General features: G+C 40.3%; 2 protein-coding genes across 3 annotated transcripts; both read right to left on the reverse strand.

Annotated features, from left to right (window-relative positions):
- Positions 1-10: 10 nt before the first annotated feature.
- On the reverse strand, positions 11-5,840 carry selenon (selenoprotein N). The gene is made up of 12 exons (XM_042072229.1): positions 5,438-5,840; positions 4,700-4,817; positions 4,467-4,600; positions 4,165-4,377; positions 3,943-4,067; positions 3,436-3,573; positions 3,274-3,355; positions 2,662-2,850; positions 2,142-2,247; positions 1,795-1,907; positions 1,493-1,594; positions 11-1,304 (listed from the first exon to the last, which is right to left on the reverse strand). Exons 1-12 carry the CDS (start codon positions 5,654-5,656, stop codon positions 1,137-1,139), a joined length of 1,707 nt encoding a protein of 568 aa, XP_041928163.1. The 5' UTR covers positions 5,657-5,840; the 3' UTR covers positions 11-1,136.
- Positions 5,841-7,138: 1,298 nt separating this feature from the next.
- Positions 7,139-11,127, reverse strand: znf593 (zinc finger protein 593). 2 transcript variants are annotated; one of them, XM_042072244.1, is made up of 4 exons: positions 11,009-11,127; positions 8,282-8,499; positions 7,584-7,646; positions 7,139-7,485 (listed from the first exon to the last, which is right to left on the reverse strand). In XM_042072244.1, the coding sequence occupies exons 2-4, from the start codon at positions 8,479-8,481 to the stop codon at positions 7,359-7,361; spliced, it is 390 nt and encodes a 129-aa protein (XP_041928178.1). In that variant the 5' UTR covers positions 8,482-8,499; positions 11,009-11,127; the 3' UTR covers positions 7,139-7,358. The 2 variants fall into 2 exon arrangements, with proteins under 2 accessions (XP_041928178.1, XP_041928177.1); XM_042072243.1 differs by lacking the exon at positions 11,009-11,127 and adding an exon at positions 10,855-10,878.
- Between the last annotated feature and the right edge of the window lie 226 nt (positions 11,128-11,353).

An 11,353-nucleotide genomic window follows, 5' to 3' on the forward strand; every position in this document is an offset into this window, starting at 1 on the left:
ACTCTTGAGGTTACGCTTGAAAACATCAACATTTATTCAGGGCACATTTTCTCATGTCTGTTCGTGGGCCTCTCTTTGTGTGGGAGAAACACCACAGTTTTGTTCTCGTGTCCACACAACATAATTCAGACAGAAAACACATCCAAGAAACACTTGGCAGCAAATGTTTGTCCAAAGATTTTTCTGGCAATTGTGAAACCAGATGTCATAAAAAGGTAACATAAATGTACATTCCTTTCCAAAAGCAGACTTGGCATAAGATGTACACATGTATAACTTTAAAAAACAGTTGTTACAACCTTTTTTAAGTATTTCACTCTACACTGTATTATTCATCTTTGGTTTAAGTATAGCCTTAAGCTTGTCCTTTTATTGTAGAAAATGTCATATGGATTGGCATGGTTAATCATTAAGCTGCCCCCTATGGAGTGTGTTGGGACAACAAGAATTTGCATTGCTCTCCTGTACTGACGGATGACTCTCTCGGGACCAAGGGAGATTGCCGCCTTCCTCAGCTTCAACAAAGACATCAGGCTGGGCCCCACCCATTTGGGGCTTTCGGGCCAAGCCGTCACAAACAGTTCAAGCTCAGAAAGCAGTCACTCTCCCCTGCACCAGTTTTGTCGAGACTCACTACCATGTACACATGCCACAAAATGTACCTTCAAATACTGCACAACTATTAAGCCTACAAATAATAGTACTGGTTGCTTGCATTAGTTGCCTTTTAGAGGTAAAAAAAAATCATAAATAGCAGAAAGCTTAAATTATTTTGAGCAAGAGATAATTGTCCATGTCCAGGGATTAGATTGAAGTACTGCATAGTCGTTTGACTGGTCTATAAAATGTGAGATTCCTAAAGGTTAACTTGGCCGTATATTTAATGGCTGGATATAAAAACAGCCCCTCTCTAACCCATTGGGAGTGCCTCTGAACTGTTCACAGGCAAAAGGTTTTCTCAGGCAGAAGTGTGACATGCCTTAACTCTGAAGGTTTGGAGCATTCTTTGAGCCTTATCTTTGATTTAGTACTTCCGTGCCTTCAGATGGAGGCCAGTCTTCCTGTAATTAAGTCACTTGTGATTTCATGTTCCTCTCCTTCCCCACCCCCATAGACATGGTATGTATGACACGGTTTTAAGATTCCAGATACTGCTTTGCTTTCTCCAGTCCTTCTTGAAGGAAGCGAATGTACGTAGAGGTTGAAGGATCTTCAAAACCAGCAGAGAAGCTGAATGGAGCTTCATCTTCTTCTGGCTTCATAGATGTCTGATCCAGAAAGGTATTGGCATTTATATGATGGACCTAGAACATGACACGAAAGAGGTGTTTCTATCTGCCAAAGCTCAATCGTATACCACAGAATCTAATACTGCATTTGGTGATGTATTACACATTTTGCAAATTTTACATTTTACTTATGGATATATATTACAAAACTTGAACATGCAAAAAAACACCACTGTGAGTAAATGGGCAGTTTAATTACTCACCACTGTACCATTAGGCAATGCCACCATCATCTCCACTGGGAAGTTATACTTTTCCAAGTGTAATCGGGCCTGCTGACTTAAAACCGGATTATTCTCATCAGCCTGAGAGGGGAAGACAAATTACAGAGCAAAATTAATGAACACCAGACAAATCTGTTGGCACGGCAAGTTAGTACTAATTGATTTAAACTATTTTATATTCCACTGGTAGTAAAAAAAAATACCAGCAATAAATTATGCAGCTAAATTGTCTTCAGCTACAGTTGCATATCTTCAAGGGCCTGTCATAAGATTGTACATACTTGCAGGTCCTCCAGCTCCTTGACTAGCGACCAGCTGCTGACAAAGCTCTGGTTGAGCAGGGCCAAAACGGGCGAACTTTCCAGGACTGTCTCCCGGAGAGTTCGCCCCGAACCTGTGATAAGAACAAGAAAGAGGAAGATACAGTATATGGGTTCAATAGGTTTAAATGTTTGGTGCACAGAATCTGATGTAAATCTACAATGGGTAATTCCAAAACAGTAATATCAACTCAGTACATGTGTATAACAATCAGTATCATTGTACATCTGTAGTGTAACCAATGGCTGACTTGGAAAGTGATGTAAATATCTTAAGGATGTATATGTAGAAAGGCCCCATTATATACCTCAGCAGGATTGATCATCCAAAGCCCCCCAGAGAAGAATAGAGTGGACCAGTTTCTTCTCTGCCTGGGCTCTGCTGAAGGCCTCAGTGAAAGGCAAGTATGAAATCTGACGCAGGATAAAAGCATAACACCTGATGAAGCGCACAATACTGCAATGCAAAGCCAAACCAGTCTTAAAATGTAAATTAAATGTTGATAAAAGAAAAGGTAACACTTTACTTGACAGTATTGACATAAGAGTGACATGACACTGTCATGACACATGAATCCTAACCCTAATCCTAACCTATAACTCTATCCCTAACCCTAAACCTAACCGTAACTTGTTATGACAAAAACCAAATTGCACTTAATAACAGAAGCTTTGTGTCATAAACGTTTATGACTTGTTTATGACACGTTCATTACAGTGTCATGTCACTCTTATGTCGATACTGTCAAGTAAAGTGTAACCAAAGAAAATAATATATTTTTATTTTCAGTACATTTCTAATATGCAGTAGATTTAACTTCAACATACCTTCTTGAAAGGGTAGAAGGTGACCTCGATGTTTTGTGCAGCCTCATCCTGTCTGATTTCTGATGTCCAGTGAATCTCCTCAAAGACAAACTGAATAGGCTCACTTCCCTCTTGGCGACTGTCAATCACATTGCCATTCTCATCTTGAATGACAGTGGGAATTGATGGCCCTGTTGCTTGGAGTTCCATCTGAGGACACAGTTTAAAGTCTCTTTTGCAATACCTCTCTGAACAATTACAGGAGTATTAAAGTGCTCCATCTAAAAGTGTTGATGGTTAAATTATTTATATATCAATAGTTTACTGACATTTATATGTTATTACAGTGATATGTTGAAATTCCTTCAGGCTTACTGAGTTTTTAAAGCTTCACTGTTTACAATCCCAGCAGATGGATGTTACAACCCCACTTAGTTTTGTATATCTCAAAGTTTGTTCTGTATGTGTGTGCTTGAGTGTGTGCCAGACTAGTCGCATTTCTGAAATTAATGCAATTTAGTTACACACAAATTTACAGACTCATACATCTATACTTTAAATCAACAGCGTGTTGATACATTTCACATCTTAAAGATAAATAAAAACACAGGTCATGTTTGCCAGGCCCCTAACCTGTGGTAGGTATCCGATATCCACTTCCATGTTACTGCTCTCACTGGCTCCATATAACCACTCCATGTCAACATTAAGGGACCTGTGAATTAGCACACCTGTCAGAAGTCACACATAATGTACAAAATCTATGCGCTTCTACTGGTTAAGTCTGTGACTTACCGGTCATTCGGAACATGAAGATGGAATTCACGGACATGGGAAGAATCTCGGGCAAGAATAATGTTGCCAGTGAACTGTCCTGGTGTGAACCAGAAAGGGAAGTCTGGGACTTCATTCAGCTGGAACTCTGCATGAATTCTGTGGTATAAACAAAAAAAGCGTGGTTTGGGTTTAGAGGGGTGGTTAGATGAACAAAATTACTTTTCAGAAAAAATATATAATCATGGCCATCACTGCCGTCTTTGGTGATACTTTTTCTTATTCAGTGGTAAAAAGGGTCGGCCAGTGAAGACATGATCCAGACTCAACAGATTTCAGACCCAATGAATGCAGAATTGGGGCCAATGTATAAATGAACCATTGTATTTCAGTGAGTTCTATGAGTATTTTTTGTTGTTTTTGTTTCTAACCTGTAGCACTTTGAGATCTTTGATGAAAAGTGCATTATAAATAAAATGTATTGTTATTATATTAAAGCTCTTACAAAGCCTCATTTTTCCTCCTCACCTGAATGTGATGTCATAGTAGAAGTCGCTTACGGCCCTAACGCAGGCCACAACACCCTGTGGAGCAAAGCGGGATTTCACAAAAGGCCGCGGATGGAACATACTCAAAAGAGAGTGAATGAACACCTGCAAAATAAATGATCAACAAAAGCATTAATGCTGAACCTAAAAAAAGCCAAGAAAGAAGATTAGTTGACCACATGTTCTCACAAAGTAGGCCTACCTCTTTGCCACGAGGTGGAGGAGGCATGTAACGGTTGTTTGGCAGATATCCAGTGAAGATGTTCAGGTCACTTGGAATGATCCACCAAGTGTCACCCACAGCCTCCTTGTTTTTGGGTGGCAAGAAAACTCTGAACTGGTTGGCTGAGAATGTGCTGGAAGGGACTGCAGGGACCAGCCATGAGCGGAGCCCGCTCAGTGATCTGTGAGTCACCTAACACACAACAACTTGTTTTAGGAAACACAATTTATAGCAATGTATTATAGGCCAGATTTAAATGACTATTGAACTCATTAACCTACCCCTAAGAAACCATCTTTGCTCTTGGTCATAGAGTCCATCACCAAGGGCTGCATTTTAGCTTCCAGTGTAATGGTCTCTGCATCAGGATCACTGGGCACATCATCTTCCTCATAATCAGAAGGCGGAGCAATTCCTGCAATTAACCAAAATATGAATGACTTCTGAATCATATGGGGTTACAGAGGGGAAAAAGGATATGTGTTAAAAAGAGTTGAGTGATCCACTACACTACCTGTGAGCTTTTCGGCTATGGGCTTGAACTCCTCTGGACTGAGATACAAATCATGGTCGGTGTCCAAAGAATTGAAGATAAAGAGGCCGTCGGCTCCTAGTACTTTCAACCCCAGTTCCTGAAGGAATATTGTAAAAACAGAAGCACTGTGTCCATTTGCTGCACGTTTATCACGGTCCAGCAACTTTCAATAGGACACGCGCCCTTTTCAAAAGTGGGACACAAATGTCAAAGCACACCATGTTTTCCAATTTATCGAATTAGTATTAGCCTACTCCAAAAGGGCGGTGAAATTGGTTAGGCTAAGTAGCTAAAGAACTGCGTGCAGAGGCGACCCTACACAATGGAGGGCTTCTGGCAAACCACTCATCCACAGACCCCAGTGCATTTGCCTTCTCCTGCAAGCCTGTGTCAGTGGTTGCAAATACACCGCCACCCAATAAACCACTTGGGAACTGAGAACAATTGCGGGGGCTGGGTACAATTTGTAGCAAGTACGTGGCATGTTTAATGTTACTCTCTTTGAAGTAGTGGTGGGCTGCTGGCATACTACACGAATGTCACCTATAAAAGGAACAATGTAACATTTCCCCACTGAGACAGGGCGATGTACTACCAACATTACTGGTTTGCTTTAAAATTCCTACTGTAATTAATGTTACAAATGTAACTGTACACAAGTAACTACCACGAGGGCTTACATGTAGGCTAAACGCAGGCTGGTGATGTACAACTTACATGACGCTGCCGGAGCTGCTGATCCTGATAATATTTATAACCAACAGCAAGAAGAGGTACGGCGATTATAACAAGAAGAGTGGAAAGAGCTCCACGAAATCGTTGTGGGGTGGGTCTGTTAATCCCACATTCCACGCCTGAAGACGGCTGGTCTTCAACCACATCCTCCGGGGCCATGGCATTCTTCTCGGGTATTCTTTCATCCACTTCCGCGGACATCCTTGTTCTTCTGACTATCTCTCCATTGCACTCTGGGTCTCTCTCCACTTCTACTCGAAAGAGCTGCTCACAACTCACATAAGTACATAGTATCAAATGTGTAGCCTAACTGTGTTATAAGACCAAATGTGTGGCTGATGTTGCTGTTTCTCGCAACTGGAACTGCATTTACGCAGCCTCCCAATTTTCTCCTTTCCCATTGGAAGTAGAGGAGCGCCTGTGGTCAATGGTAGGCTACAACTCTTAAAGGGCCAGCACATTCTCCTATCGTTGGTTACTCTAGACATGTAAGCAGGGTTTGCTTCTATTTTTATTGAAAGCAAGTGAGGGGTTGTTTTGGACCATGTTCCCAGAATTAAATGGAGGGGAAATCATTTAGCCAGTTTTACTGTGGTTGCCTTACTTGTAGGAGGAATGTTAACCCCTACAATGATTGATTTGCCTTTATCATTAGCTTATTATTATGATCATAACCTTTATTTAACAAAGAATAAAACTCAATGAGACATAAAATCTCTTTTACAAGAGTGACCTGGCCAAAACAGGTAGCAATGCAACACAGTTGCAGACAAACATTACATTTTACACCAAGAACCCTGGTAGTTGGGTTAGCCCCTTGAGCCGTGGATCAGCCCAAGGTTTCTTCCTTGGTAAGGGAGTTTTTCCTTGGCCCTGTTGCTCTTGGGTGCTCCTTGTTGGTGTCCCCCCAATCACAATCCTCCCCCACCTTTCTTATGCAGCCCTTGCCACTTAATCTACTAAACCCCACTTCTACTGCACTTTTTACCCCCCCCCCCCCCCAATGCACAAATAGGCTGACACCAGATATAATTTTACTGCATTTCTTACTTCCAGTAACTATATGCATGTATCCTATTTAAGATGGGAGACAGTTTGTAGGATGTTAGCCTGAAGGTAAGGGAGTAGTCAAAGTATAGATTTATAAGAGTATGCCAGTAGTTAAGTCTATGGGTGGACAGGGCAGGCCATCCAAACCTAACAAAGTAATCAATGGTGAGTTATTATGACTAAGATATGTAATGAATCTCAGTGGTAGACAATGGAACAACATGAGACACTGTTAGGACGTGGGCATATCAATAACATCATCTCCTCAAGCACAGGCATTAAGGTAGTTACTAGTCCCCTATTAGCCTCAGAAGAAAAGCACGATTTGTTTCTAAAATAAAACCCTAACTCCAATTCCTACTTTTAGAATCTGAGGCTTAAAAGAAAGATAATCTAATACAATTCCAAGATACAGTAGCCTACATGTAGCAAGGTACAGACTTTAGTCTCAGAGCCCTGGTCAGTTTCTGGTCATGTCATGGTAATGCAGGCAGAAATCTTCTTTTATTCATTTAGGAATGTTTAAAAACATTTGTATTTAATATTCCAACACTTGGTATTGTATTGAAGGAGCACTACTTTACCTCTAATTACACATTCTTACTAATATAACCAAAAAACAAAACAGGCAAATACAACCAAATAGCTTACTTTATTAGCTATTACCAACACATCTCCATACACGTTTGAAGCATCTCCATATTTACATGTGCATATCATCCACACCATTAGAAACAGTCCACTGAACATGTCAAAGGCTAAAGGACATTTTGTACAGACTCTGTAAACCAGGATCATTATGTCCATGCAGCACTAGACACTGGTAGGTGATATGGGTTCCTTTAAACTTTCCTTAGTCCATGTCCTCTTCTACTGCCTGGGTGTGTACCTCCACCTTTTTGTGTGGTATGTATGAGCCCATTCCAGCAGCCCTCTCAGCCTCCTCCTGTGTGTACGGTTCTTCTCTCAATTGTTTCAGCCTGTCAAAAGGCAAAAGGAGACACATCTGTTACCTCACAAATATTTGTTAAGATCGGTTAACTATGGATGGACTGAGTGAGGCCCTGTGAGAACTTACCTTTTCTTGTGGATTTTGGTTTTAAAGTGTTCCTTCATTGCTTTTAAATCAACGAAGTATCGCCTGTGGACAAAAGACAAGGTCAATATCAAGTACTGCTGACCAGGTAAATTACTATATAAAAAATACATGTCTGCTTTGGGGGGGGGGAAAAAGACATTGAACTCAAGTAACTCCTTGTAGGTATATGGTAAACCTTGGAGTAACAACAATGCTCATCCGACATGTTATTTGTGTGTCATTTCAAAGTGTGAAAAATATTCCTGGTATTTTTGGACTTATACCTCCATTGTTCATGTACTGCTAAGTCTACTCATTATAATATAACATTATTTTTAAATCTCTATATTTTGGATTTGGAAGGTTAGCTTCAGTCAGTTAGCATCCAAGTTGATGCCAATAATGGGCCATATGAATGGGGCTGGAACTTCCATACTTATTAGTTTTCATTCCCATTGAAATTAACATTACATCCAGTACACTGACATGAATAATGAATTTGTATGAGTAATTCTAGTTTTAAAGTCACAGTCAGTACTCCCCCCCCCCAAGATAAAACTGACCACTGCAGACAGAGAGAAACCAACCACTATAACATTCCACTGGTACAGATCTTGTACCAGGTCAGAGTAGATTATGTGCACTTGTGCAGCACGTTTCCTTGAAGGTTTAATCAGGGAAGAGGATTCTGCACTTACGCACAATGTAGACAGTAATGTTGTGCACTGCCTGTGACATCATAATCTACATCTTGTTTCAGCAGCTTAGCTGCTTGGTCAGGTCTCATATCAGTGTGAATCTGATCAAGGTCTTTTGTTCTGCGTTTGGTCTTCCATGTTTTGGAGATGTTTTTCTTCTTATCACCCTTATGGTTTCCACATTGTTTAGATTTGCCCATGGTCAGCCAGCGTTCGGGCTGTTAAGAGAGGGAAACAGAAACAAACAAATTGGTTTTGCTGTGTTCGGGCTATGTGGCACTATCGTTTTAAAATAACTTTACAGGACAAATGCCAACACAGAACAGCCGACGTTTTCTTGAGAACAATTATTGAATGGTTAAACGGTTGAATGGTTTATTGAAAATGATCATCGGTCCGTGTACCTTCTGTTCATTTGATTTTCAAGGTTGAAACAGTGATCAAAAAACGGATTTGAAGACCTTTACCTAAAACAGTACTTCCCAGAGAAAAATAAAACACAAATATTGAAGCATTTTGTGGAAAAAATAATCAAATATACAATGAGGGTTTGAATTTCAATATTGTAATTTCAATTAGTCATTATTCAAGTTAAAAATGAAAACCCAGGCACACGAGGCCACCACACACTCAACAAGCTACTGCATGCTGACAGCATTTTTTTGCCACTGCCCGAATGGATAATTCCTAGCCTATATGTTCATCAAAGGGAGCAAGATGGTGATGTTGAAGGACAGTGATCTGCACATAGTTGGAATGTGATATATCGGTTTTAGTAGGCCTATTGTATTTGCATTTACCTTGTGGTGTGTTAGCATGTGTAGTCTTCCCTTGGTTGTACCCATAGACTGTATATATATATATATATATATATATATATATATATATATATATATATATACAGTCTATGGTTGTACCTCGTGTTTATTCATGTGTGTTGTGTGTGACTACCCGTTGTGCATGTGTTAGTCACCTTGTGTGTTCTATAATGATGTTTTGACCTGTCTGTGTTCCCCGTGGAGTATACTACGAAGCACGTTAGACATATCTAGGCTATGTAGATATATCGAGGCTTGACAAAGCCTTGACTCAGGGGTATACGTTAAGTGATACTACGACTGCAGTTATGTGATATATTTGTCAAACTAGGCTTTCAGCTCAGATCTGTGCGCGTTCTCGGTGTTGGGATGACTTTGGCCAATCGTGTAACGTGGAGACGCACAAGACCGCCTCTATTTAAAAACAATTACTTCCACATTCATGAGCGATAGCTTAATCTACACTGCGGATTTTGTGTCTAACCTGTAACATCAAATAAATCAATTGTCATTAGTTGTTGTATGGTATTCACGTCCATAGTGGGATATTTGCACGCACAGCACTATTAAAGTAGCCTGGCGGGCCATCCTATATCATTTGAAATGTACAGGCTGAGCAAATTAATTTGCCGCTAGGGTGCGTCTAGATTTCTAGGCTACTATTAAAGCGCATTCGAGATCCAAAATGTTAGTAGAGGCGGAGCTCCACCTGTAAGACATATGACAGAATCCTACACGTGAGATAACTTCGTTTTTAAGACAATTGATTGGTCAGTGTGCGGTATATTACACGATTTGAGCTATAACTTAACACATAACCTCCTCCCGACCAGGTTTGGTTGACAGCATAAGATACCATGGTGATATAGCGACACTAAAACAGATCCACTTTCGTGTCACAGCATAGCCTGGCTTTGAGCACAACATACCTCGCTAACCCACTAATCGAGATTCGTAGTACACCGCTCCTGACCCAATAAATGCACTGATTTGAACCTTGTTGCCTCAGTTGTTACAATATGAATATAAATATATAAATAGCCTACGTCCTTGGTCAGCTGGCTACTATGCTTCCTTAGGCCTTATTACGTGCGCACCCCCCAATGCAAGGACAGCTCATTCTCGGCTCATTCTCGATTCTTTCTCCATTACTATTCTCCTTTACCAACATAATACAGGCAACGATAGGCTAGTCGCGCATACAGAACAACAGAGGAGCCCAAATGCATATTTTCGTGCCTCATGCTAGGCCAGTGAATTGTTGTCAGATTTTGTCCAGCTCTGCGTTCTACGGCTTCCACTCCCCTTGCTCCTAGTTGATACAACGTAGGCCTAGTTGACATTTCTGCGTAAGTTAGCTTGTTTACAAACATGTCTCTAATTAAAACGTCATAGGTTTCAATGTAGGACAGCCTAGCGGGGATAGGCCAAATGAAAAATTGAGGAAAGTGCCGATTTCACATTATTGTTGTGCGGATTTTGAATTTCGGTCGTGGGGATACAAAGTTTAATATCCAAAACAAAAACACGAGGGGATTTCCTATTTTGTTTTTTAAAAATACAGATATAAAGTCGTTTTTCGATTTTCAATTTTCGTTTCGAATTTGAAAATCAATTGAACAGAAGGTAACGTTACACGGACCATCATCACTTTGGTGTTCACAGGTTAAAGTTAGATGACAAAACCATTTCCAAAGCTACCACCCCAACGTTGTTATCCGTTTTCATGTGCAACATTTAGCATAGCGTTCGCACCTTGTATTTAGCGTACATTTTTGTGACATTCCCCGTAACATGGCCTGCAGCACAGCCAACTAAAAAATCCACAGCAAACATACATGTACATTTATTGTTTACAATGTCTTATTTTTCTATATCATTTTAAAAGGTCTAAAGTCTAAGTACTCACCAACCCTAACTGCCTTTTCTGATCACACGTGTTTACTACTCCATATAATCAGTTCCGGGTCAAATTGCAAATCACAAAAATATCCAGTAGAGAGTGCCAAAGCGGAGCGCCAGTGTCTATGAGTGAAACGCACGCGCTTTTGTGCAAATTGGTTTGTTGTCGTCAAAAATTATACTTCTCTGCGAAACTTGTAATGGCAATGAAATTTAGCAATACAAATGTACCGATAGCCTATTAATTTACACTAGCTTAATTGGATCTTGTTTTCCTCAGGTCTGTTAAGCCTATAATGTATCTGTAAAATGTTAATAAACAACACGAAATTAGAGAAGTGCCAAATAATGA

Source organism: Alosa sapidissima, chromosome 19 (genome assembly GCF_018492685.1).
Source record: "Alosa sapidissima isolate fAloSap1 chromosome 19, fAloSap1.pri, whole genome shotgun sequence".
Taxonomy (NCBI): Eukaryota; Metazoa; Chordata; class Actinopteri; order Clupeiformes; family Clupeidae; genus Alosa; species Alosa sapidissima.

Coding starts and splice junctions, on each gene's coding strand:
- znf593 (XM_042072243.1), bottom strand. Junction 7,647..8,281: donor CATTACTGTCTACATTGTGC/GTAAGTGCAGAA, acceptor TTTTGTCCACAG/GCGATACTTCGTTGATTTAA. Junction 7,486..7,583: donor ACCAAAATCCACAAGAAAAG/GTAAGTTCTCAC, acceptor GCCTTTTGACAG/GCTGAAACAATTGAGAGAAG.